The sequence below is a fragment of the Rousettus aegyptiacus genome, unplaced genomic scaffold, assembly GCF_014176215.1.
Source record: "Rousettus aegyptiacus isolate mRouAeg1 unplaced genomic scaffold, mRouAeg1.p scaffold_m13_p_9, whole genome shotgun sequence".
Classification (NCBI taxonomy): domain Eukaryota; kingdom Metazoa; phylum Chordata; class Mammalia; order Chiroptera; family Pteropodidae; genus Rousettus; species Rousettus aegyptiacus.
In genome coordinates this window covers 101,512,561-101,540,318 of record NW_023416312.1, presented here as the reverse complement: position 1 = coordinate 101,540,318, position 27,758 = coordinate 101,512,561, and the positions used below count along the sequence as shown (strand labels likewise).

Here is a 27,758-nt window from a genome sequence, read left to right as displayed (position 1 = left end):
AAAACGACACGAGACTAAATGCCAGGCATGAGCTGAGGCTGGATCCAGGACTGGAAAGGAAAAACTGTAATAGAGGACAGAACCGGGCTAACTGGCAAAACTTGCAAAACGTCTGTAGGTCACGTAATCGGATTATGTCAATGCCAAATTTACTGATTTTAATAACTGCACTGTGGTTAGGGATGGGCACAGCCTTGTTCTGGAGAAATAAGTTGCTCTCAACCAGTGTGTGTGTTGGGGGCTAACACACAGGAAGTGATAAAACTCATTTAGCAAAAGGTTAACTGTCAAATCTGCTTCTTGATGCTATTCTTGCAATTTTTCTGTAAGTCTAAGCTTTTAAAATCGAGTTTTAAAGTCTTAGGGTGGGTGCCTGACTCCCGGAGCCCCCGCCTTTGCAAACCAACCCAAAGCCAAAACACTCACTTTTGTACTCTTGAAGGAATGAATAAGATTCTGAAAATGGGTTGTCAAGCTCTTCTACTTCTGCTAGAGTTTCCATTCCTTATGTGGAAAACCATCCTTTGTACAGTTTATCGCTATGGTGGGGAACAGAACTAACACGGTTAGAGTTTATGTACTGTGCCTTTATTACAGGATCTCCTCCCTTCTCTCACTCATCCTTTGCTAATCCTGTAACTGCCACGTTTATCTTCTCCATACAGCTTGACCTAGCCCGTTACGTCTTGTTCGAGTCTTCAGGTTTGTAGCTTGTTTTTAATGACATATTATTATATCTTAATCCTGACGCTTTTATTTTTACAGGTGCTTACCCTTTTTAAATTGGCCGGGAAAATGTTCTATTTCTTCCTTATCGTTATTATTCTTTGTTTTCCCCTCAGCACTTAGTTTTTCTTCCCCCCAAAATCATAAGGTTCAAGATAGCAGAAATCATGATGATTATTACTCCATACAGGTAGCCAGTAAATTTGAATAATTGTTTATGTAATAATATTTTTAAAATGTGTTTAGAACACTATCTTATTTAACTCAATAGAACTTAATTCTACTAATCGTTATTATAAAAAGCATTAAAATTTGTCACACACACATACACACACATTATCCCTCCCTACCTTTTCTTTAATGGAAAAAAAATTCACTCCTTCTCCCTTGTCATTCTTTAACATAGCTTAGAAGTCTTTTCCTATTAAGAACAGGAATCTACCCGTTTTTATTCACCTCTCATTCCCCTCCCCCCAAGGCTTGCTAATACAGGGCCCATCTGACTCAATTCTTGAACCTATTTTGCATCTACAAAGTCCCACAGGCTCTGGGAATCCAGAATAATCTTTTCATCACGAACACCAGCTTAGTTGGGAGATTATTTTCTTTTTAGTCCTATCTGTAGTTTTATTACTGCAAATATTTTGAGATCTCGGTTGAGAGACCTGAGGTATTCTTAATCCTTCCAATGTTGCCTGCCCTTCAATTTTAGACATCTAATCATACTGTGTGTGTGTGTGCTCACGCGTGTGTGTGCGCGTGTGTCCTCCAGTTTTCCAAATAAATGCTTTGGTGTCCATCCTTGGTACTGTGATAAGCATGGGACAAAATGCCATATACACGACTTCATATACTGCTCCTAATGACTCTGAGAGATACTATTCTCTATTTCTGTCAGAGAGGTAACTGCAGGCTGAGAGAGGCTAAAAGCTCTTGTCAATTAGCGACTGAAACGAGATTCTAACACAGACCTATTGCCTAGTGGAACCCAAAGCTCGTGTTCCCAACCGGCATGGTCTGATAACTCTCTGAACTTCCTATATTCCGTTTAAAAACCTTAACAGTATTAGAAGTGTCTTTGAGCACAGCTTTGATTACATTTTCTCTCATCTGTTCCTTTTGCTCACCCACTTACGTCTTATTATTTCTGGGTAAGAACTCAGTGTTCCAGTCCCCAGATTATTTTGTGCTGAATTATTTTCATTTGGCTCTTTAATCATTTCGGGACCTAGAGCTGATTTTTTTCCTAGTTACATTCTGCAGGATCCTTGTTTTCCGAACTGCTCTTATCGCTGCACTGCAAATGCCTCCCAGGGTTCTTGTTTAATGGGCTTGAACCTTCTGCTCCTGTGTGGAGCACCTTTCGGGAGGTCCACTTCAGAGACTGATAATGTTTTTCTCCCGAGTCCTTATGGAGTGTTTTTCTTACCACGAAATTTTATATCTTCTCCATTCTAACGTATTACCATAGTGACAAGAGTTGTTCAGGGACCCACGCTCCACTTATTTCTTTCTGGCCTTTGGCACTATAATAGGAGAAATTTGAGGACAAACTGATTTTAGTGTTGATGGTGGCAGGGAAACAACAGCTGTTTTTATGGAGTAAAAGTTAGGTGCAGTCAAACACTGAATTTATTCAGTGATATGAAGATTTGGCAGGAATACATTTATAGCTATAAAAACCACCTTTACTGGGACATTAGTGAGCCAATTAGAGAATCTGAAAAAGGTCAGTAATTGAAATAAGGTCAGTAATTTAAATAATATTATAGCAATGTTAATTTCTCAATTTTAATAAAGGCACCGTAGTTATATAATATCGTTGTGTTTGGGAAATTCACAACAAAGAGTATTTAGGTAAAAGAGAATAGTGTCTATGACTTACTTTCAAATACTTCAGGAAAAAAATTACACTCAGATACACACACCTACATATACACATGTAGAGAGAGAGAACGACAGAGCAAATGCTGGGAAATGTCAACATTTGACAAACCTAGGGAAAGTATTCAGGAATTCTTTGTACATCTTCGCCAACTTTAACCCTCAAAATATGTCAGAATAAAAGTTAAAAACACTTCTGTGCTTGTTATCGCACGTTCCAGCTTCAAACTTTTTTTTTCCATTGAAAATGCTGCTCTGATGATACTTTTTTGTGTGTTAACACAGGACATCTTGGTGACGCCGGTGTTATGTCAAGCGGGTCAGGTGTGAGTTTGCACCAGCAAGAAACGGCGCCGTGCACCAGCCCCCTTACTCTGAATCAGGGATCGACTCGGGGCTACGCACCAGTCAAGCCACCCAGGGCGCCCTCCCAGAGGTTCTTGCAGCGGGTCCAGGCTGGGAAAGATGAATTTAGGGCGGGTATGTTTTCCAAAGACTCTCCCAGCTGACTCTGAGAAGTATTCCTCCGCACACGCGGAGTCACGACTCTGCCATACAGGGCCACTCATCTGCTATGAGAGCCTGAGACTGCATTGCTGTGTCTCTGCCTTCGTGTCACAGCGTAGATGAACGGAGAATGTGGGATCAACTCAAGCCCCTATGACTACAAATAGAACATCGCTGTGGAAGGAGCACAGACTTGGAACGCAGACCCGGGTTCGAACCTCAGCTCTGCTGCTGAGTTAAGCCTGTGAGCCTCTATTTACAACGTGGGGGAGAGTTCTAACTGACAGGCTTACCATGAGGATTAGACAAGAAAACGTTCATAAACCAGCAGCACATAGTTAAATGCTCAAGGACGTTATTTTACTTTGCTCAAGTTATTCTACTTCTTTCACGAGTCAGGTAGAGATGAAAAGAGACCATGATTAAGGCAAAGAGGTAAAGATACAAAAGGGGGGGGACATTTTTGTAACATTATACTGATTAGGAGTGTGGAGGTAGGTTGAGAGTCCCGACAGCTAGGATGGAATGCGTGACAGAGTTGTGAACACCAGCTTGGTAAATTTTACCCTTCACACCAATGGGAGTGTATTGGACAGTAGTATTCAGCAACCAGCAACTTTTGGTTAAAGTTCACACACACACACACACACACACACACACACACAGAGAAATATATATAAACTATATCTATATATATCATATATATACATACATACATACACACACAGAAATATATGTGTAAACTATATCTATATGTATGTATGTATATATATATATCTACAAACATACATATATATATATATATATATATATATATATATAAGCCCATTGCAAGGCTTTAATCTTGATTTTCTGAATAATCAAAAATGCGGTGCTGAAATTTTCTATTAAAAACAATCAATCCATATGACATATATCCTTACTTTTAAAACACAGCAAAATAAAAATAAGGACACCTGCTTAAGGATAAATTTCAGGTTAACATAACCACAGCTCATGCGATGGGGAAGGAAAATTATATTCATTTCTAAAAACAATAAACATTGCAATCCCGTGATACTTACCAACATGCGAAGGCCAGACAGTAATATGAGGATGGGAATGGTACCAGCCCACGACTCTCATGGGCCGACCTGTCAGTTCCGCCAACCTGTGTGTCTGTCAAGGTATTTTCAACTTGTGGGAATGAAATCTGTGATGTTAATAAGGGCTTAGAAAGTATCCCGAGGTTTAAAACAAACCCATTACAATTTATTGTCAATAAAAGAATGAAATAAGACTGATACCTGGAATTTCCTAGACTTCCCATTTAAAACCAGAGGGGTTCTTTTTTTTAAATGGAACCCATTCTGTTTCCATTACCATATCATCACAGTCTCTTATTCCAATTTGGCTGTTTGATTATTCAAATACTTATCACTGTGCTACATGAAAAACTTTTCTGAATCTTTGCAAGTCATTTACATTTTGAGTACTCTTCTAGCCTCTCTCTAGCTCCACCCTACTCCTATTTTTGAAAAAGAAATACAAGATTTTCAAAATTCATTTGATTTCTCTTTGGTAGGCGGCCACTGTCAACAACAACTAGGGTAGTTTCAGAACCAAATGAACAAAGACCTATAGTTTAGTCTCACCATTTGTCTAGAAGTATCCCACAAAAGATTATTTTCTTCCTTTGTCCTAGAAATAAAAATTTCCCATAACTCTGTGGCTCTAACTTGAGAAAGGAGTTGAACTCAGAGATAAGAAGCTCTCTGTCCCCTTCTGCTGCTGCTAAACTGTGAAATGCTGGCTTGTTTTCTAGCAAATGACATTAAAACGTAGTCATCCTGATATACGACTAAGTCTGAGAAAGAATACTTTAAAGTAACTTTTTTATTTTCAAACGCCAAAAGAAGCCACTTAACTTCTCTAAACCCATTTCTTCAGCTGCGGACTAGGGGGGTTCCAGCTCATGAAGCCTCGTGCCTGGCACCCAGTAAACGCTTGACGGTCATTTTCATGTCTAAGTGCATTAATGTGAAACGGTGCGTCCATCCATTTGGGGAATGGACTCGTTTCACTTTGAAGTCATGCTATATAATCACAATAATAAACATCTTTTCTATAGTTAATGTTCTGGGAATTTTATTTTGGCAAAGTCTGTTTTGGGTTGTTTATTTAAATACCAATGAATGGGCTTTTTGCTTCTGAGATGGATTAACGAGAACTGGACTTATCCTCCTGCCTGAAACAAACAAAGAAACGAAATGAATAACAGATATGAAACAGGAAGGCCAGAAGATGGGAAACAAGCGAGGTGAGCCTTTGGGAAAACTTCCCACCACAGAGCAGGAAGGGGAACTGAGGCAGAGCCCAGCCAGCCTCCTGCATTTAGAAGATGGACTAGACAGTTCGGCAGCTGGAGCTGGGGGCAGAGGAGCGGGAGAAGGGAGCCAGGGAGCGGCAGGGGGAGAGGACCCTCGTGTCCGCAGAGGTCCCGCTGACTATTCCGGGAGGAGGACCCCTGACCAGCACAGCGCGTGAGGAAACTGCTCGAGGCCGGGGGGAGGACCGCCCGAGAGGATGAAAGGTGACGATGCCCAGCGCTCGAGCGGGACGGGGACCAGCGGCAGTCCCCACCGGCCAGAATGGCAAACCTCACAATTCGGGAGGCATCGGGCAGAGGGCCCAGGAGGGTCTTGCCCCGGTAGTGCGGAGAAAAAGGACTCCAACTCTGAGAGGACCCACGTAGCAAATCTTCAGAGCCAGACTCTAAAGCATCCAGCTGTCTCCAGCATCCAGAACAAAGCCCCCCAATATGTCTAGGCCTACGAAGATATCCCGCACCCAAGGGAAAATCACGTCTGGCATCCGATCTAAAATTACCGGGCCTGGGAGAAGCAGGAAACCCGACCCACGATGAGGAGATGGAGAATCGACGATTGGCATCTAAGGCAGGAATGGGGCGAGGGGCAGAGTGAAAAAAAAAGCCAATCTTACATAGTCACCTACTACATGATTCCATTTATCAAACATTTTCGAAATGACAATATTATAGAGCTGGAGAACCGAGGGGTGGCTGCCAGGGCTTGTGGGGAGGGGGTGGACAATACAGGTGGTACGGGAGGTAGACCTTTATGGTGACAGAACAGGTCTACATTTGACTGCTGTGGTGCTACGCATGCGACAAAATGGCAGAGAACAACACATACTGTATCGATACCCACCTCCTGCTTTCCGCATTATACTGTAAATTCTGTAAGATGTAACCTTCAGAGAAACTGTGGGAAGGGTCCGCAGGCATTTCTACACTATTTCTGCAACTGCCAATGAATCTCTAATTACTCACAAATAGTTTTAAAAAAGGTATGCCCCATAAAAAGACACTGAAGCATGTGATTATATAAAAATGCAGACACGATAATTTGATTGGAAAAAACACACACGCACACAGCATGAATAAGCTCAGAAAAATCACTATCATTATCAGAAAGAGCTAATTTTCTAAACATTACAGAGTGCCTATAAATTCTTAAGAAAAAGCTCTCCAAATCAATAGAAAAATGGGCAAAGGAAATAACCAGATAGTTCAGAGAAAAATACAAATGATTCTTAAAAATTAAAAGCTGATCGAATTTCCTCATAATGAGAAAAATGCTAATTAAAGTGGTAAGGAGTATGGCACAATTTTTTGCCCATCAGATAGGCAACAATTAAAAATTTGGATCTACCAGAGCCTCGTAGCCCAAAAACAAAACTCTGAGGATGATACACGGTGTTCACGAGCATGCAGGGCAATGGGCACTCTTGCGCACTGCTCGAGTAAAACAGGTAGAGCTGTTTACCTGTAAACGGCAGGTGGTAGCACCACTTGGTAAAGCAGGTAGCACCACTAGTACGGACAGCCTTTGCCACAGCAATTCGCCTCCAGGAACTGATCCTACAGATGCACACACGCACGCGTGTGAAATGCAGTATGTGCTAAGACTTCTAGAAAAAGAAAACATTCGTGTTTCTCTGTGCACAGATTCCGGCTGTCAGGACACATGGAAAACTGATAACCTCGGTTAGGTGTCCAGGGAGGGGAGATAGGAACTTGGGCAGAGAAGTTGGAGAAAGATACTTATGTTGTGTAACTTTCTGTTTCTTTTCGAGTTTATACACTGTATACATACTATCTGTTTTTAAAAGTTACTTTTCAAGTGATTGCGAGATTAACTTAATCCAGAAGAACAATAAGAAAACTAAGACTCCCTTCCGCAAAGTTAGCTTGCTCTAGCTGAGGTTTGGGGTCCAGATCATAGGAAGCAGATGTCCCATTTGCTCAGTGTCTGGTTGCATTTAACATGGAATATTGATTGCATTCAGTTCTTGGCATTGTTGTTTTTTTGAGAGGCAGCCTCGAATCTTTCCAAACAATAGAGACAGAGACAGTATAAAACCTGGAAATTAAATGGGGAAGGGTGCAGAGAGGCCTGGGCAGGGGCAGGGGCTGGGTACGGAGGAGGAAGGGAATCACTTCTCGTAGAGGTTGCGGTCACAGGATTTGGCCCTGGGATCTTCTGGCATTTAAGAGCAGGAAAAGCAGTAATTTCTAATTCTTCCAATAAAAGCCACGCAATAGGGGAAAGAGACAAACATTCTGATTAAGCAAGCAATTGGATCTGAGGGGTAAATTTGAAAACTGGGAAAGAGTCACTGGAAAGGTGTGACAGCTCAAGCAGCCTAAGGCAACGGACAGAGGAAGCTGGGCTGGCAGCCCCACGGCGCGTGAAAGCTTCTTATCAACCAGTAAGGATATCTCTGCCTCAGTTGAGGCCGCAGACAGCTGCTCTGGAGAAATTTCCACTCGATCCTTCCTCTTATCAGAACGTCGCAAGATGATGACAGAATGAATGTGAACAATTCTGACGGTGTCAACCTAAAGGAAAAGCCACAGAAATGTTTACTTCTGTCTCTCTCCAATAACCTATCTCCCTGCAATTAGAGAATTGTACTGCATGACATATTATCGGGTGAAAGATAACATTTTAGAAAACTGACATTATTCTCATGAATCATGGAATGTTTCAAATAAAAGACATCCAAGCTCAACAAAGACATTTCAAAACAACAAAAATACAAAGGCTAATATTTAGGCCGATGAAGCACTTTTTGAATGATCAGCTAATAATCATCTGATTCACAACAATGTGCAAGACACTGTCACACAGCAGAATACAAGTCAGAGTCTGGCAACCCAAGTGCTCAAAATACTAACAGTTTGGTTGAGCAGCAAGTATCACACCTGAAATGACACTAAAATAGTGCAGTAAATCAATGCTACAGGAGATCAGAGGAAAGGAATCAGTTTAAGGGAAAAAAAATCTTCATAGAAAAGGCAGAGGAGCATATGTATTTCCTGATAGCACTGTGTGTCTGTGTGTGTAGGTTGAATTTCTGTAGATGTCAAATCGATACAAGTGACATGTTTGGGAGACAAGTTGACCAACTGATTTACATACAGAACTGGAGGTGGAACGGCAGACAGCGAGGCTAAGAGAGAGGGTTAAAGTAAAAATGTACAGGGCCCGAAATGCCAAGCCATGATCTGCAGGATGAACTGGATGGAAGGAAATTATTTCAGATAGCCCGGACGCGCAGTAATGATAAAGTAGTGGAGTGAGTGGATAGCCGAGATGGAAGAAACATATTTGAGAGTCATTACCGAGGAAGAACCCACAAGATTTGGTAGCTTATGGACCATGGGTGACAGAGGGCGGGCAATCGTCAAGGATGACTCTAAAGGTTCAAGGTTGACGTCGTGAAACATGGGAGGCGGAGATCTAAGTGTAGAAAGGATTGGAAGGAAGGAAGATGAGCATGTTTTCGGATGCGCTGATCTGGGAAGAGGGGATGTCATAAAGGCAAGGCATAGTATGGGGACAGGGAACAGAGGTCTGGGCCTTAATCAAGGATGGGGGGTACCCACGTCAAGGAGGGGTGACAATAAGAGGAGCCAGGAAGGCAGACAGAGGAGTCAAAACCAGAACAATGAAAGGGTTCGAAAGTTTCAGGGGAAGAGACAGGTGTGGCACTGCCAGATGTTGCGGGGACAAGGGTGAAATCTGAGAGGAGACTTTGGGACTAAGCTATAGACCCACACGGTGCGACACAGCAGCCGTTATGCACATGTGGCTGCTGAGGTTGAAATGTGGTCCCCTTTCGTGCCTCTCTCTACCTGGTGAACTCTTTCACAGCCTTCAAATCCCCTCTGCTTAGCCTTTACATGCTCATCCTCTAAAGAATTAATCATTCTCCCTTCCCATAAGTCTTTCTAAAATAGTACACATATACATCTTTGCTAGAGCTTGCATCCTGTTGTCTTCTATTTGTTGACACAACTTTTTCCTCTACTAGAATGCAAGATCCTTAAGGGCAAGGAACGTGCTTTAGCTGTTTTTATCCCCAGCTACCATACAGTGGCTGGCGGGCACAGAGTATATGATACAGAAAACCAAAAGCAGAGATAGAAAGACACTTGACCTTCCGAGGAGCAACAAGACACAGAGCTGACTTTTCCACAGAAACAATCGAAGGCTAAAGAGAATCAGGTAACACATTAGAATGCAAAATGAAAAGCTTGGTCAACTGAGATGTCTGTATTCAAAGAATGCATCCTTTAGAATTGAAGGCAAAATGAAGATATTTTCAGACATGAGAAACTTAAAGAATTTATTACCAGCACAGAAATACTAAAGACAGTTCTTCTGGCAAAAGGAAAATCTCGGGAAGAATGAAGAACACTGTGAAGGGTAAAATTTGTGAGTAAATACCAACGAATACCAATTGTGTAAAACAGTAATAACAATATCCCGTGGGTCATAAGGTATCCGTAGAACTAAGAAGCACGATGACAGTAATCCAAAAGGTGGGTGGCTGTAAATGAAATTAAGTGTTCTTAGGTTCCAGTATTATCAGGGATAAGCCCTGATAATGGTGGAAATAGTCATTTGCATGAGATGAACAAACCAAGTACGTATATTGTAACATGTAGCATAACCCCTGAAAGGAAGGCAAAGAATGTTATAACTCATTAATGACCAGAGTGGAATAATAAGACATATCTGATTCTTGCAAAAGAAGGCAAGAAAGGAGAGAAAAAGATAAAATGAGGAAGTGGATCAAATGCAAAGCAAAAAGATAGCAGCTATAACCCACCCATACCAATAACTGCATTAAATGTAATTGGACTAAATACTCCAATTAAAAAGCTTATCAGAGTGGATTTGCAAATAAACATGCTGCTAATAAGAGACACACTTTAAATATTAGTACGCAGAGAGACTAAAAATAAAATGGGAAAAGCTATGCCACGTCACCACTGAAAAGATAAGAACGCTGAACCCATGCAGTTTAATATCTAATTTAGATGGTACAAATTGACACAGAATTCGAGATGAGGAAATGGACTTCTAAAAAATAAGATTATGTCATTAAGACTGGAAATGTATTTTAGGGGTTGATGCCCAGGTTAATTACATCCCCTCTTCCCGATATTCTCTCACTAGTCGGAGGTTTCAGTACCTAAGAGGAGTGAGCAAAAGTTCAGGTTGGGATGGCGAGACCAGCCCAGGAATAGATGAAAAATGAAATGAGCCTAAGTAAAGGCTGCGAAGGCCTGACAGATGTCCCTGAGAGCCACAGACAGCTAAAGGGCCTGAGGAAGACTGTTATAGTCATTGTCACATAAGAAATAAGATATTCCAGCTTGGCTATATCGGCCCCTCCACCCTGGAATTAAGGCACCAAAACCCAGTCCCTTTGGCTCCTGCGTCCTGCTATACATTGAGGGCCGGCACACCGTGGCCCACCTGGCCTCCGTCAGGCCGAGTCTGCCAACACTCACTCCCTTATGTACTGTAGCTGCTTTTGTGTCACAATGGCAGAGCTAAGCAACTGCAACAGAAACTGCATGGCCCGCAGAGCTAAAAACATTTACCATCTGGCCCTTTCCAGAAAATGTGTGGCCCCTAGCATGGCTCTCTATGGGTGACAAGCAGGTAAGACTAACCTTCTATTATAGGGGATGTCATTCATTCACGCAACATGCGTTCGTTGAGGACATACTCTATGGGAGGCACTGTAAAATGGCCTAAGTAATACACAGGGTACAGAAGTCATGTCCAGGACTACGCCAAAACATATAAGTACTGTAATAGATACAAAGGGCTAGCGTAGCGCAAAAGAGGTTCTCTAACCTAGCCGACAGGTCAGTCCCTTAAAGGAGCCAGGTGGCACCTGGGCTGGACTGCAAGGGATAAGCGGTTAGCCAATCAGTCCGTGAGTAACAGTCACACACACAAGGAGTAAACCAGCACATACTTCACTGTAAACTGGCATCATTTACCCTGGTTAGAACTTGGATCCAGGTAAAGAAATATAAGGAGATAATAAACAGAAATGAGATCATGACAGGCCCTGGACGCTTCACCAATGAGACTTGTCCTAAAGGTAATGGGAAGTCCACTGGATTTTAAACAGAGATGTATCAGACTTATGTTCCCAAAAACACATCCTCAGCTGTACGAAGAAAGAACTAGAGGCGAGAGAGACTCGAGGCAAGGGGACCAGTGAAGAGGCAAACCCAGCATTCGAGGAAAGAAGGGATAAGGACCTCAAATCAGGTAGCGGTAATTGGGATGAAGCGTTGAAAACAAATACGAAAGCAATCTAGGTGAACGGTTCTGAACAGTAGGCGGTGGTTTTCAAACTTGGCTGCACGTTAGCATCACTCAGGGAGCTTTTCAAAATTCTGCCTCTCAAGTCTCATCCCAGACTGACTGAGTCGGCATCAGGATTTTGTAAAGATTAGTGGGTGATTCCAAGGTGCAGCCAGGCTTGGGAACAACAGTGACAAGAGGAATAGTAAAGGAGCGGGCTGGAGGAAGAGGAAAGGTTCAGTTTTGAACATGTTACTTTAAGATGCCCGTGTCTAGCTAAACTTGGATGTCCAGCAGGCAGCCGAGTATAAAGTTCTAGAGCTTGGGGTAATTTATACCAACCAGCATCCCTTGGGCAATAACGACAACAGTCAGAATGGCCAATATTTATTGGCTGCCTGCCATGTGACAGGCACTTGTAAAAGTGCTTTTCCACATATTAATTTAACTTCCCCAGTAACCCAGTGAGGTTGGTACTGTTGTTATATCCATTTTACAGATGAGTGTTTTACATACATTACCCAGATCCAGCTCTCCCAACAATTTTATGCGGTTGGTGGCTGTCATTATCTCTGTTTTACAGATAAAGAAAGCAGAGTGGTAGATGCAAAGTAATATGCCCAAAAGCCACACAGTGAGTATTATAGAAAGACTCTGAAGACAGGTATCTCTAACCACAATGATGTCTAAAGCCACAGCAAGGTGATGCTGCCTAGGAAGACATTCTGGAAAGAGAAGGAGGCCAAGGCAGAAACTTGGAGATTAGCAATATTTAATGCATAGGCAGAGGAGGAAGCATCCAAAAAAGAAGGGGGAAGATCAGGGAGATACAGCAAAAACAAAACAAACAAAAACTATGAGAGTTCTGAGTTCCGAAGAGAAAGATTAAAGTACGCACCACCAAGAAATAATCTGCAGATGGAGCAATGCAGAGGTGGCTGGAGAGGCAGAACTGGAAGCCAGACCTTGGTGGGTTTGAATGGAGAAGGTAAAGAAATTATGATTGCAGCCTATTCTTTTAAGAAGTCTGGCTATTAAATGAAGGATAAAAAAAGTAGTGACCACAGGAAGACAGAGGATCGAGAAGTGGTTTTTCTTTTCCTTTCTAAAAATGAGAGTAATTGAAGCACATTTATATCCTAAGGGAAAAGAGCCACGTGACAAGCAAAGGTTGAAGACTCTTAGAAGAGATACCAGATTTTGGATAAGCGAGGTCTTTGAAGAAGCTGCAGCTGTGGATGGAATGTGGACTTCTTTCCTTGATATGGGAAGAAAGCAGGCAAAGTGGTTAACATGGGCGAGTTTGTATAAAGGGGTAATAGATACATGGAGTTGTTGCTTTTATAGCCTCCATCATCTGCTTGGCAGGAGGAGAGGACATAATTTATTTGCATTGTCTTTTACAGAAGCATTGGTCTGTACCATATTAGGGAAAAAATTACCTGTTCCTATACAACGATTAGGCTGAGAAGCATCAAAATAGACCATGAAGGCTAGAACAGACCAGAAAAGAGAAAGTCGTGCTAGTTTGCCTGTAAGAAGAAATGGGTCACCTGAGTGGGTACTAGGACTCCAGAAAAAAGATAACCATGATATGAACCAGCCAAACGACAGGCAGAAGGAGAGCTGACAGTGATTACTCATCTTGATAGAGTAGCGATAATTTGCTACTAAGAACAGAAAAGTAGGTCCCATTCCTAGTGAGTAGATTCTTCATCTGATTTTACTACAGTGAACACCCCACCCAGCCCCAAACGTGTCCCTAAACAAACAGGACTAATCCCTGGCTGAGTTCATCAAACAGAGCACAGAAATCCCTCCCCAGCTGCAAATTTCGGTCATGCAAAATTCTAGCATGCGTACCTTTTCAGCAAGTGTGCGCATTTCAGTTCCCGTACATGTAAATTTGGAGTCACTCCTTTTGCAGATAAATTAGGAGAAAAAAGGGAACAATAAAAGCTTAGCAGAGAGAAAGGAAAAGGAAGGAAAGTAAACTGAAGCTAGAGCTAAACTAGAATCCTGGGCGTTAAGGAGGTGGGCTTGAGAAGTACGTACTCAAAGTTAAATAAAAGTAACCCCAAGTTTTTACCACCTCAAGCATTCAAGCTACTAGGGATCTCTGAGATCACTGTAGGGCTCACCACGGAGAGGTAGAAAGACAGAGAGATGAAGGAGCCAATTCAGATGGAGAAATAAATCAATAGGGGGAAATATCTCAATGCGCCTACTGCCTGCCATAAAGAAAATGATCAGTCCTCATTGTCATTTCGATGGGGAGAGAACAAAAAAATATCGAGCAAGAAAAGGGAAAATAACAGCGCCATATAGGTCAACGAAATTCTATGTAAGAACTTTCACAAATTCACTCATGATCTTGGCTTTCCTCCACCGCGGTTTTCACCTAAGGTCATGCATATCTCAATGGAAAAATCCTACCAGGAAGTAAGGTTGAAAGCAACCCTCAGGGCTGGGATGGGATGAATTCAAAAATGTATCACTGAGGGAGCTCCGGACTGATAATGGTAACTTCAAACACAACCCGTACACAATATTGCCAAACTCGGCATAATTCTGAGTTAATAATGACATAGAGACCAACAGATGAGTAAACAAATATAGTCTTACCTTGTGTCATCATTCAACTAGAGTGGGAAAGAGCAGAAAACATTATTGATCACATTACGCTTATCTGATGTATATGGATGCAGATTACGCGAAAATTAAGTCATGTGTTGCTGTACGCAGGCATGAAAAACTGGAGAATTCTTCCTTCGGACCGGAAACTAAGCTCCATTTCCTCATCGTCTTTCGCCCCTTTGCACAACTTAATGCAGGGAAAACCTATGCGTCTTTGAAGCCCTCTCCTCGCTTGGGTTGTTTGATACACTTAAAATGCGTCCTAGAGGGAAGACTGGAGGCGAGGCGAAGGGCCCCAATCGTGCTCTGTCGCTTCCTAAGACACCGATGTCCTACTGAGAGAGGAGGCGACTGAGGAATGCAAAGGAAGGGGCTTACGGAGATGACCGACTCGGGTGTCGCTTCCTGCAACACTATTTTGCTATAATGTCTTCCTGGCCTACCGCGGTTTCGGTCTATTTATTTGGGTGATAAATAGATCTAAAGAAAAGGCCAGAGACCGTAAGAAAAAAAGCGAGCCCTCCCCCTGCCCCCAGGCTTACGCGGGTCGCTGGGGGACTGCGGGGGAGGGGTGGCTTAAAAAGCGTCAAGCGACCAGAGGATACGGGACCCCCGCGACAGGACCACCCGTCCAAGGATGTGAGTGCCTGTGGCCTCCGCAGCCCCGGACGCAGCTAGCACCCACCCGAGGACACGCTGGGACTGCCGAGCAGGGTTCGGCCAGGCTAACTGACCTACTCACCTCCCCGATACACAGCCCCATCACCTCCTCCTTCTCTGTGCTCAGAGCGTGGTTGAGACACACGAGGAAAGCGTCCGACTCCAGATGAACCGCCTGCACCGCCTGCACCACCTGCATCGCCATCTTGGTCCGACCCTGCTCCAGTCCGCCTCGGGCCCACTCGGGCCTGGCCAACCCCGAGCTCCAGCGCGCGGGTTCCGCGGGGGCGGGGCTTGGGGAGCGCGGGCGGGGCCGGCGCGGGGGCGGGGCTTGGGCGGGGGCGGGGCGACCCGGCGGCACCTGGGAAACGCCCGCGCCGGTTTGGGCAGGCGTGGCCGTCGGGGCGGAGGGCGGAGGGCGGTGGCCGGCCGCGGACGGGGCGTCAGGCCGGGCGGCGGGGGCGGCAGGGAGGCGGTGCTCCCTGGCCGCAGGCGGACGTGGTCTGTCAGCGGCGCCCGGGCGCCCGGGCACGCGCCTCCCGAGCGCCGGCGCCCATTTTGCCCGCCCGCTGAGGAGAGCAGTACGCGGCCTACAGGCTCTGGGGACAGCCCTGAGGCGGCATCGCCGCGCGCGCCAGCCTCTGGAGCCAGGGGGACGCTCTTTTGAAATTCGGTCCTAAGCTAGTTCAGGTTTTATTTTATTTTGTTTTGTTTCCAAGTTACGGCCCCCGAATTTTGTACCACTCTCCCTGGACCACTTCCGGTTGCTGGCCCTTGCCTCGTAACTTCGGCTGGGGTGACCTCGGCCCCGGATGCCCCTCGGCTCGCCCCGGGCTCACGTCCCGATCCCGGCTTGACTGGCCCGGGGTGGGGGACCTGGAAGTTTTAGCCTCGCTGCTCTCGAGGCGGATTAATTAGCCCAAGAAACATTATCTTCATGTGAGTAACCTCTTGCAGAAACAGTGCTCTACTGTGTCTGAAAAAGTATCACTCTTAAGCTTGGCTGCTGCTACTTTCTTCAAAGGCTTTTACGTATCTGTTTGTTACAGGGAAGGGTATTGGGGGGCCTTGGGTTTTGATTCAAGGTCGGATGTCTCACGGTAGTGACCCACGATGCAAGTTTCCGCAGCTCCCCTTGTCTTGATCTCAAACCTGGTGACATTCTATGTCAAAGGAGTTTTCTTTGGACGTATGTCAAAGTACACACGTCCCAACTCCCAAGGTTAGGAATTTACACGTGGATCTTAGGAACGATTCGAAATCCAAGCCAAATAGAAGCCGCGCCGCCTCCGCAGCCCATGGGTGTCTGCGTGCGTTCGAGCTCGTTTTCTAGTCCCTGCGTGGTTTTGAAGCCGGGCAGACAGGGCAGTACTGGAAAGGGAACATTCCCAGGGGGCTCCTTGAAGAAGTGTTGATGCTTTTGCTCTTTTCTCCCAAGTCAGTTCCAACCCGTCTCCCCGCAGGCAGGGCCCGCATCCAGAACTCTCTGTGATACGTATGCCAGCAACCTCCATTTTTGCCTAATGCTTAAGGATCACATGGCACATCTGTCCGTGATTGGTTTTGCTGATGATGAAGCTTGGGAGAAATTTCAAGTGTGCAATCACACTGGACGCATCTAAATGTTCTCTTAAGTTTCAACTCTGCATCGTATATTATTTTCGGTGACTGTGTGTGTGGCTAGTATGTCCAGCCCCCACGGGGCAAGGCTGGCTGTTCTTCTCATTATTATGTTTTAGTGGTGGGATATTTGGAGTTTATATAAAGTGCCTTTAGGCACCTTCCAGAAGGAAAACACCTTTTGTTTGTTGTTGCTGTTATTCTCATATTCCAGAATGACATTCTCTAACTTTTATAATGCTCGTGGCTGCATTTTACAGCTCTAAATGTTGAATTGGAGTAGAAAAGAAAAAACGATTAACATTTATGGCAAGCTTATTATGTGCCAGACCATCTACTAAGCATTTATATACCTGTGTGTGTAAACTGCCCCTAATTGGAATCAGGAGCTGCAACTTCCTAGCTGCGTGACCTCACGCGAGCTACCTGACTTCTCTGTGCCTTACCGCCCTCATCTTTTGCTGGGGGAGATAATACTATCGGTCTAAGCAGGTGATTATTAAAAAAAAGAGTCAATACATATAAAACCCAATGGAAGTGCTGACGGTTATGATCAATATGTTCTTTAATTCTCATATTACACTTCAGAAAACTGAGATGTAGACAGGTTAACTTGTCCAAGGTCACAAGACTAGTGACAAAATCAGGATTCACATGCAGACCAGGCTGGCTCCAGGGCACACGTTCTCAGTAACTTCACCATTGTAATTGGATGAGTTTATTAACTGACTTCAAATGAAATAAGTGTATTCAACTGATTAATGCTTAAAAACTATTAAAACACCTGGACATTAAAACAAACTATCCTTTTTTAAGAAGACACTAAGTAATTCGTTCTGTAAAGGAAAATTAATGGTTTTACTTAGATTACTACCCAAAAAAGCCCTTCTCTATTGTATATCATCCGTTTAAAATATAATTTACAAAATGTCTTGCTAAGAAATTAGGCCAGTGTGGTCTCTGACCGGGGCATCAAGGTGACCCCCGGGGGACAATCTCTTTTAGTGCCTTCAAAGATGATAAAGCTATATAAACACTTTTAAAATCCATTTGAATTTGTGGCTGGTAGTATTCCTTGAGTTGAGTGGAACAGGTTTATGTTCCGTGTATTGTATTGGACCTTGTAGCTAAGTTGATCCTGAGGTTTTAAGAGATTTGGCTTAGTTCAAGGCGTCCTGAATTTTGTGAACAAGTGTCATGTGCAGAAAAATGTTCCGTAGTCATGTAAATTTGGGAAATGTTAACAAAATTAAGTTTCTTTACTGCATAACTTGCCAGGGCTTTTACTGTGTTAACGTGAGATTCCCAAACTTATTTGACCAAGAAAAAAGGAGCAAATGTTTCAAGAATCACATTTAGTGAAATGGTGTCCTATTCATATGACCTGTGATTTTTGTGGGCTTTGATCTGAATCCTCTCACTCAGCCTTTGCTTTTCTAGGCTGAGAATGTTGGTTCATGTTCATACAACAGCTTCTCAGCCCCTCGATCCCTGCAGTTGCCCTTCCCTGGGCCTTCATGCTCTCTGAGCGGTGGCAAACGCAAGTCCAGGGTCGTGTGCTGGGGTTTGTTCTCAGGCTCATCCTGCTGATGCCCAGCATGCTGGCCTTTCGGTCACAGCAGCATATCCCGTTGCCTTTCTTCTGGGAATATTTTGTAGTGATTCATAGGCCTCTTTGTAGTGAATCATAGTAACAGGGCATCATCTGCAACTTGTTTGCCCTCTATTCCACTGGAATTATTTCCTTTTAATGTCAGTGTAACCCGTAACATTTTGCTTTTCATTCGAAACATTTAAACGTCAATAATGTTGGTTGTTGCTAGGACCTGTCTGTGAAGCTGAAATGGTCCCAAAAAGCCTTCACACTTGGATTCTACTTTTTTAAAAAATGTGGCCACACTTCTTTTGTACCCAAAATCTGGACTTTAATATATTTTATTTTGACATTAGTATTTACTGGGGTTTTGTATATCACTTCTTTCCAAAGCCCTGAGGAGGAAGAGAGGCAGAATAATTCTATCTGCTAAATAGGAAAAAAATGGCTTTGAAAAATATATATATATATAGCTATATAATATTCAACACCCAGAGAATCAATCTACCCATGTCTATGTGGTCTGTTTACCTTCTCTGTATCATTCTTGCTATTGAAGAGCTTATATTCCTGTATTTGGGGAGAGACAGGGTGTGAACTAAGCACAGCAAACATGCAAGGCGATTTATAATCAGAGGCCAGAATAGGAGCTTTAGCTTAATCCAGTGCTGCAGTCGTTACAGGAGGCATGAGGCTCTCATGAAGAAGGCAGGCACCCGCACTCCGCCGGAATAGGTCTGACATGGACAGAGGCCTGGCAAGGCATTGTAGGCAAGTGGAAAACAAGGTCGAGGGTGTGGGGCTAGAAATGAGCCTAGTATTGGGGGAAGAGTTTATCTCAAACACAGCGGGGGTGGTGCGCCTTGGAATTGGTGACAGATAGGATATAGTAACTGAAGACAATGAAGTCCAAGATAACTCATAAGTTTTGAGTCTGCAGGGTCAGGCGGGGTGGCACTGCCATTGAGAGAAATGGGATTTGGTTAAAGAGAAGGGGTGGCCCTCCAGGTGAATGAAGTGAGAGAGCCCTGTACGACGGGACCTTACGATGACTCAGAGTCAGGTCCGTTCAGGGTACAGTGGGTGAAGCCACTGTGATATTCTTAAATTATTCACTAAAATCAGACCATTTCTTACGTCTATAAAAGAAATTTTGCACTTTCCTTTCAGGGAAGGTAAATTAACAGTGTTAAGGAAAAAACAAACCAGACTCAGATTGTCGTCCTTGAAAAGGGGGCTTGGTTCAGCTCGGCTAGCGCTTTGTGGTGAACTTTGTCCTGGGCTGCATCACACCGGGTCCTGGCAGCTCACTTGCTCTTGACAGTCTGGCTTGAGGGGAACACCTTCCCATCCTGTGCTGCGGTTCCTTTCCCACCTAATGGCCCCCTGATGGGAATGGCCACCTTTGTTTTGTGTGGCTGGTCCCCCAGTGCTGTGGCACTGTGAGCCAGGCAGGTCCAAAGGATTCCTTCCTGCAAAACGCAGGTCAAGATGTGGTGAGGCCCCAAAATGAGACCCGGAGCTGGACAGAGGACCCTTATGTGGTTAGAGCTGAGTCTGCCCAGGAGGTGGGCTTCTTCTACCCCTCTCAGAGGGCACAGGGACTTTTCTGGCCTTCTGACTTGGGAGAGCAGAATTTAAGCCCGCACGTCCACGGAAAACTGGGCTCCTGTAACATCCCGAGGCGTTATCAAAATGAAACAAAAACCTAGGTGGATAGCTATCACTTTCTCCCACTCAGCTCCGAATCACCGCAATCCCCAAAGTCTACTGTAGCTCAAAAAGTCGATGAAGTTCCCTTAAATCTTTTCCCTAACATGAAAACCCCCTTCTGGAAATGCCCAGCTGCTATAAATCACCTTTCTAAATAAACTGACAAATAGGTCATTTGCTCTTAAAAACAACTTTCACTTTCAATTTAGAAAGTCATGCACGTGATCTGACCTTCGAAGTCTTACCTTTGAAGTGGAAAGCGCTTGGCAGGGAGTTTTCCTCGGGGGGGGGGGGGGGATGTGGTGTACACGTGTCTGCCCAAAGAAGTGTGCCCCGAGGCACACCCGTGTGCACATTCTCTTGCCCAGGACGTTGGGTCAGACACTGCTGTGTGAATGCGGACTTGAGATCACCGCCCAGCTTCGTGCAGGGCTAGTCCCGCATGTCCACGGAACCCCTGACCTCCCCCAATTCCCCAGCGCTCCGTAGTCGCCCCGAGGCTCTGCCTGAGTGTCACTTCAGTGTCTTGCAGGGCGCACCAGATGTCCTCGGCTCCGTTGAGGCTGTGCAGGTAGACATATGTGAGGTGTGGTTCTGGTTGGTGGTTGCTAGTACCAGGTCCCCTTGCTCACTGGCGAGTTCATTCAAACCGCAAAAGTCACACCTGTGTCCTGTGCGCGGGTGCTGCAGGCTTAGGTGGAGAAAAGCAGGGCTAGAATTGGAACTCAAGGCCCAGAATGTCAGGAGAGGATGTGGGGGCGCCACCCGATCACCTCTGGGTTCACCAAGAGGGTATCTACCGCGACGAGTTCCAGCGCACGTGGGTGGCCGTCGTGGAAGAGGTAACTGTTTATACTTTGCTTATCTCTTTATTGATTTTGCTTTCAAGCAACTTGGTTTCTAACTGGTCTCAATTTCCTGAAGTCTTTGATTTTATTTTTGATCACTTCTTTCCATTAGGAGACGAGTTTCCTAAGGGCACGAGTCCAGCAAGTTCAGGTTCCCTTAGGTGACGCAGCTAGGCCAAGTCACCTTCTTACCTCCCAGCTACCTCTCATGTGGCAACTCTACCCTGAGGAGCGCTACATGGATAACAACTCTCGCTTGTGGCAGATCCAGCATCATTTAATGGTACACATGTCGCTTGATCATTTTCCATTGGATGGGGTCTCTTGCGGCAGAATGCTCTATAATGTTTTCTTTTTCTGACAGGTCAGGGGAGTCCAGGAGCTGTTGCTTAAGCTTTTGCCTGATGATTAACCTGGTATGTATGTTCGTTTCTCCCCCGTCTCCCCTCTTTTTTTGCACGCTGTTCGGTCGTGGTGATTTTAATGATCCATTTTTTTTCCAGGTGCTGGAATTCTAGGAAGACATGCTCCTCTGTTCTGTTCAGTACATGGCAATCACTTCATCCACCACCGCAGTGCACCCACCTGTGGGCCTAGGGGAGGGAGTGGGTTGAAAAACTGCTCAAGAACACAGAAGTTTAGGAAGGGTCATGAAGAACACCGCAAGTGGAACTGCAGAGAGAGGGTTACGCAGGCAGAAAGCGAGTCAACAAAAGCACTTAGTCAGGATATGTAACTTGAAATTGACTCCTTTGGAAATTGCCATAGAACCTTTAATGGACATCACCAGCTGGAACTGGGATCTGATGAATCCCACAAAAGTCAGCACCTGCTACAGAACACATGCTCTGATCACCAAGGACTTGGTACTGATTTAGAGAGAAGAGAGCAGCTCCTAGCAGCATCAACATCTATTGGTCGCTTATTTGCCCTGCAGCAGTCCTCCTGCCTTCCCTCCTCCCACCCTGTAAATATCCTAGGTTTTGCTCCAGTGTTTCCCATCCCAGTACTGACCTAGCTTGGATCTACTGAGAACGTAGGGGGCTCTGGAAAAAAAAAAAGGAGGTTATTTGCATTAATGAAATTAGCTACAAAGGCTCCTGGGCCTTTTTCCTTTCTGAAATTGTGTCTTCAAATTATTGGAAGTTGCTGATCAAATTCATGGGCACTTAAATTCATTCTCTGGGCACAGATATTTGCAATAAGTTGGTTTCTGTACGAGCTCCGGAAAACATCTTAGCTGCTTGAAGAGCACCTTTCTCAGGAAGTAATAGCAGCGAATATCGCTGATTTTCCTAGGAAAGCATTTACTACCTGATAAAGAATTCCCTGAGTTAAAAGAGTTCTAACAGTTTATATCCATTAAGAACCTTAGTTTTACTTTTAAAAAATCTTGGGAATAATAGCTACCGTGTAGCGAGGCCTTCCTGCCTTCCAGGCACTATTCTATGCACTTTATCACATTTAATCCTTCCATCAATGCTGTGAGGTAGGTATGATCCCCATTGTACACACAAATAATAAGGAAAAAGGCTCAAGGAGTTTAATCATTTACCAAGGGTGGTTTTGTGAATGACAGAGGGGCAGTGGGCAGGCCCTTCAGGCTGCGGCGTCGGCTCCTCTAGCCCAGTATTGGTTTACAGTATTCAAGACGAGTTGATTGAATTCAAGGGGTTTTTTTGTTCCATGTAAAGCTATTTATATCTTCTAAATCGAATGAAATGGACATTATAAAAATACAGTTGATTCATCCTATGAATGGGCAGAGTATTTTTTAGTGTAATTGTCTTCTAGCTGTTGGAAGGGCATACTGCTTGCCTCTGAAGAGAATTCCTTCTAGAGGGGCTTTAAAGTCGTTATGGATAAAAGACAAAATAAAAATCGTTTTTCTTATTTTAGTTTTCTGGAATGCTGCGGAAGGATCCGTGCCAGAAACAAGCCTGTGAGATACAGAAATGTTTACAAGGTACTATGTTCAAGGCTTTTTTATATTGTTCCACTTTATAAGAGACCAAGTTGTTCCTTTTATCAACAAACTCTATTAACTGCTTTCAGAATGTAATATTTCTGTAACTTATCCCGAAGACCCTTCTCACTGTATTACCAAAGATGCAGAAAATAAAATAGGATCTAAGCTTGGGGTTTGCAATCCTGATTGTACCATAGAATCACCTGGAGAGCTTTGAAAACTTGCTGGAACAATGAAGTCAGACTTCTTCGGGGTTGGGTCTGGGCAGGAATTGGTCTAAAAAGCTAAGCAGTGATTCTAATGTGCAGCCGAAGTTGAGACTGACTAAGCTCAGCAAAGTCCTTTTTTAGAAAGACTTGGTTTAAACCGGGTTCGTTATACTTCACTGTGGCTGAAAACTCACTTTCCAAAAGCAATCAGGTTAGAAGGTGCGGCGTTGAAAATACAATTGGAATTCAGGCTGCCAGAGTCAGTGACGAACTTTAAAGGCAAAAGTGAATCTCAGGCAAAGCATATTTGATGTGATTTGTCCATTTTATTTTAAATCAGTCAATAAGTCTGACCAAGTGCCAGAGGATTTTCAAATCAGTGAATGATTATTGGCAGGAACAAACAGAAAAAGCTATAAGACCCTCTGAATTTGAAAGCTGACTTTGGATAATTTTTTCCCATTATTAAAGTACAATAATAGAGATGGATGCCTGTGAAAATATAGAAAGGAAGGAAAGGAAGGAGTTCACCCAAAGACCCAGCACCAGAGAAAACCATTGTTAGTATACGTCCTTTTACTTTTTTTGCAAATCTATTTGTTTTAATTATTTTCAAGTATACAGTACATTAGTTAGACATCTATATAGATAGTAAAATGATCTCCCCAATTGCTCCCTCCCTTCCCTGCTAACTGCATTCTCTATGCCGTGCTCCCCATCCCCGTGACCATCTATCAGCTACTAATTTGCACTTCTTTAACCCTTCACCCCATTCTTCCAGCCCCCCAAACCCCCTCCCCTCTGGCCATCACCAGATTGTCCTCTATATTTGTGGGTCTGTTTTCAATTAGTTCATTCTTTTTATTTCTTAGATTCTGCATATAAGTGAAATCATATAGTGCTTATCTTTGTCTGACTTAAATACCCTCTAGGTCCATCACAGCAACATCTTTCTCCATCCCCTTGCTTTTAGTCTGTGTGTGTCTTTTAATCTGAAATGAGTCTCTCGTAGGCAGCATATGTAGGGGTCTTGTTTTCTTCTCTTTTCAGCCACTCTATCTTTTGTTTGGAGCACTTAATTCTTTTCCCTTTAAGGTACTTATTGATAGGAATGTAGTTGTTACCATTCTTTATTCTTGTTTTTGATACATGTTTTTTCTTCTTAAAGAAGTCCCTCCAGCATTTCCTGTAATACCAACTTGGTGGTAACAAATTCCTTTAGCTTATTTTTGTCTAGGAAGCTCTTTATCTGTCCTTCAACTCTAAATGATGGCTTTGCTGGATAAATTATTCTTGGTTGTGGATCCTGGGTCTTCATCCTGTCGAATATTTTGTGACAAGCCTTTCTGTCTTGCATAGTTTCTTGGGGGAAATCTGCTGCCACTCTTATGGGTTCTCCCTTATAGATAACTAACTGCCTTATCTCTTGCTGCTTTTAAGATTATCCCTTTGTATTTAACCTTTGGCATTTTCATTATGTGTCTTGGTGTAGGCCTCTTTGGATCCCTGATTTTTTGAATTCTCTGAGCTTCTTGGGGTTGTGTGTCCATTTCCTTCTACAGGTTAGGGAAGTTTTCTGTTACTATTTCTTCAAACAGCTGTTCAACATCTTGATTTTCTTCAGTTACGCCACTCATATGGATATTTGAACCCTTAATAGTGTCCCATATGCACCTTAAATTATTTTTATAGTCTTGGCATCTTATCTCTTGTCATTCTGATTGAGTGTAATTGGCTTTCCTGTCCTCTAGATAAGGCATTTGATCCTCTTCTTTATTCACTGTGTTTATGCCTTTGTCTGCTCCATTTAATATACTTCTCATCTCAGATAATGTGTTCTTCATTTCAGACTGGTTCCCTTTTGTAATTTTCATTTCCGTTTTTATATATTTTTTATCTTTGTTGAAGTTCTCACTGAATTTATCTCCACTTCCCAAAAGTTCACAGAGCATCTTTATAACCAGTGTTTTGAACTCTGCACCTGTAAGATTACTTGACTCCATTAAATCTGGGTCTCTGTTCTGTTCTCTCCTGTGGTTTCTGCTTCTTTGTCTTCCCATTTCGGCTGCCTTTCCATGTCTGTTTCTATGTACCTAGCAAAGCTCCTAAGTCTCCCGGTCTTATTGGTGTGATTTCGTGTAGTAGGTGTCCAGTGGCACAGTCCTGAGAGGGTTCAGCTGCAGGCCAAGGTGAGCCCCAGCCTGTGCCCCTCTGGGGCTACCTGTTAAGATTCAGCAAGCAGTCCACAGATGCTGTGCTTATAGTTGCCTCAAAAGGCCACGCCAGAAACTGAGTCCAGCTGCCGCTAGCGTGAGTCTAGGCGCTATTCAGCAAGGGGCACCTGACTGGCCAGGGACACACCTGTATGTGGCTTCGGTGGGGCCACAAGTTGGGGTAGGCGGGTTTCAGGGACTCCTCTGGGCGGAGCTACCTCTGTTACCCAGTTCGATGACATCACGGCTATGGCAGCGCTGAGTCTGCACACTGGGGGAGCGGGGGGGCGGGGCTCACAGGGACCAATGGATAGCGCTGGCACTTCTGTACAGAGCGAATCTCACCTCAGCCCTCACTGTGACAATGTCTCCCTGTAAGACCCTGGCGTCCCCTGCATGCAGCCGAATTGGCACTGGTGCTCAGAGTGAGCAGGTCCGTCACCACGACAATCCACTCGTGGACGCGGCCCTTGTAAGAGGCGTCTGCCGCAGCCTCCGTCACACTCAGTCGCTCGGGACCGAGCAGCCCCACGTCCTCACCCCGTCCTACTTTCTGCCATTGCAGGGTGCTTTCTTGGATTTCTCCCTAGTTATGTGGCTTGTCCCTCCAGATCCCAGGTGATTTGTCCTTGCTGTTGCTCCTTATTTCTGTCACGACTTCAATTTGGTCGCCAGGGGGATGAACAGAGACTCTATCATCTACACCATTTTTTTTTCCTCTGTGTACTTCCTTTGACTTTTAACTTTCATCTAGGACTTGTCATTTTACAATAAAATAAGCAATGTCTTATACAATCTTTTCATCTAAAAAGTTAATGTACAATAATGTCATTTTATTCATCCCTTTCTTCCCTTCCTCTAAATTTAAGAGAAAGGACAAATCTTTTTCACAGTCAACTTATTCTCCCAAATAAGTTTTTCAGCAGTGTGAGTTAGCAGGCCATGGCTACGGGAGGATAGGAACGGAGCTGGCGCTGGTCACACCTGCGCTGTGGCGGGGCCGAGGCCTGCCGGGACCACGAGTTCACAGGAAGCATTCCCTGGTGGACATGCACGCTCGAAAAGGCTGTAAACATATGAAGTCACTTAGCCCTTTCAGCCAGGAGGTGCGTGCTGCTGTGAGCCCCACGTTAGAGGAGGGGAGTCTATGCAGGTTATGTAACTTGCCCAGGGTCATACAACTAGCAAGGCGCACAGTAAGGATTTGAACCCCTTCGGCCTGACTCCAGGCCTAGACTCGGCCACCCAGCCGAGCTCTCTTTCTAGTCAGGATCATCGCTCCTTTCCTCGGCTAATCACCCCATTTTAGTATTGAGGGCAGCCACCTTAACTGTACGCAAAACAACGCATGGGGTCCCTGCACTTTTCTAAGTCACCAAATGATCAAAGGAGTTTGTAGCCAACAAAAGTGGGGGCGGACATAAAAACCACTGCCCTGGAGAAGACTTAATTACAGTTCTAGAACAACAGGAACATTACCAGCTTTGATGGTGTCCAAGTACTGGCAGAGGGGACATGGAAGAGTGGCACTGGTCTCATGTCACGGGCAGTCCACGTTACTGTTTCTAGTTCTAGGATGACCGGGGGGCATCACTCTGTAGCGTGTGTAAATGTCTCACTGCTGTGCTGTACACCTGAAACTGATACAATACTGAACGTCAACTAATTGAAAAGTAAAAACATTAACATTAAAATTAAAAACTGAAAAGAAAACACTGCCCTAGAAAAAGGCACAGAAGCTATTAACTCGACCTTAAAGAAAAGGAGATGCTATCTAAAAATACCTTCTGACTACTTTGTAAAATCACACTTTTCTGCCGACCGGTCTCTGAGTCAGGCGGAAGTCAGTGGCCTGGGTGCGTCCTTCTCTCTCTGGGCCTGTAGATGCAGGGAGGTGAGGCGTGGGGAGCACCGCTCTGACTCCCCTCGGGCCTCAGTCCTATGAGGTCGTGACAAGGTCTGCCTGTCTGTCTTTCAGCCAACGACTACAGAGAATCTAAGTGTCAGGCTGTCATCCAGGAACTGCGTAAGTGTTGCGCTCGATACCCCAGGGGAAGATCGCTCGTCTGCTCGGGATTTGAGAACGAAGAGGCAGAAAAGCTGACACCGAAGTCCGCATCGAAGTCCAGTTCTGCCGAGACGCCACGTGCCGCAGCGCGGTTCCACCGAGCGACTTTTGTTTATCCTCCTGACTCTTCAGGCCAGGTAGCAGCAAGTATCGAATGAAAAAGTCAACTATAAAAGTTAGTAAATATGCCAACTATGCAGAACAGATAGAATAATATTAAACAAATATGTAGACTGTAATAAAAACAGCTGCTAAAATAAACCCGTTAAGTGAAAATTTTTTTGGTTTGGTACTTGTGATCGCATCACTTATAAGAAATAGGTATTTGGTCTTTGTCTCTGTCCCCGGCACAGAGCTCCCAAAACCCTTTGGGATTTCCTAACTGCTAAGAGAAAGACAGGTGTCTTTTGTTACATCAGTAAGGTG

At 44.3% G+C, this 27,758-nt stretch overlaps 3 protein-coding genes across 11 annotated transcripts in view; 2 read left to right on the top strand and 1 right to left on the bottom strand.

The window, feature by feature from the left end:
• BRCC3 (BRCA1/BRCA2-containing complex subunit 3) overlaps window positions 1–15,380 on the bottom strand; it is a 40,072-nt gene extending 24,692 nt beyond the window's left edge. For 2 of the 8 annotated variants that reach the window (XM_016133471.2, XM_016133466.2), the window contains exons 1-5: window positions 15,181–15,379; window positions 14,427–14,443; window positions 13,665–13,719; window positions 7,901–8,020; window positions 4,182–4,269 (exon numbers count right to left, since the gene is read on the bottom strand). In XM_016133471.2, the coding sequence (XP_015988957.1) occupies window positions 4,182–4,269; window positions 7,901–8,020; window positions 13,665–13,719; window positions 14,427–14,443; window positions 15,181–15,303 (403 nt within the window). In that variant the 5' untranslated portion in view covers window positions 15,304–15,379. Of the gene's footprint in view, window positions 1–4,181; window positions 4,270–7,900; window positions 8,021–13,664; window positions 13,720–14,426; window positions 14,444–15,180 lie in introns of those variants that run through there. The other 6 variants (XM_016133464.2, XM_016133467.2, XM_016133465.2 and 3 more) reach the window with 6 other exon arrangements.
• Window positions 15,381–15,605: 225 nt separating this feature from the next.
• MTCP1 (mature T cell proliferation 1) lies at window positions 15,606–27,608 on the top strand. Its single transcript, XM_016133475.2, has 6 exons — window positions 15,606–16,037; window positions 20,716–20,867; window positions 20,986–21,156; window positions 21,238–21,289; window positions 21,377–22,839; window positions 27,243–27,608. The coding sequence occupies exons 2-4, from the start codon at window positions 20,763–20,765 to the stop codon at window positions 21,283–21,285; spliced, it is 324 nt and encodes a 107-aa protein (XP_015988961.1). The 5' UTR covers window positions 15,606–16,037; window positions 20,716–20,762; the 3' UTR covers window positions 21,286–21,289; window positions 21,377–22,839; window positions 27,243–27,608.
• Window positions 15,899–27,608, top strand: CMC4 (C-X9-C motif containing 4). Of its 2 annotated transcripts, none has more exons than XM_016133477.2 (3): window positions 15,899–16,037; window positions 22,773–22,839; window positions 27,243–27,608. In XM_016133477.2, the coding sequence occupies exons 2-3, from the start codon at window positions 22,782–22,784 to the stop codon at window positions 27,488–27,490; spliced, it is 306 nt and encodes a 101-aa protein (XP_015988963.1). In that variant the 5' UTR covers window positions 15,899–16,037; window positions 22,773–22,781; the 3' UTR covers window positions 27,491–27,608. The 2 variants fall into 2 exon arrangements, with proteins under 2 accessions (XP_015988963.1, XP_015988964.1); XM_016133478.2 differs by lacking the exon at window positions 15,899–16,037 and adding an exon at window positions 21,715–21,840.
• Window positions 27,609–27,758: the final 150 nt, after the last annotated feature.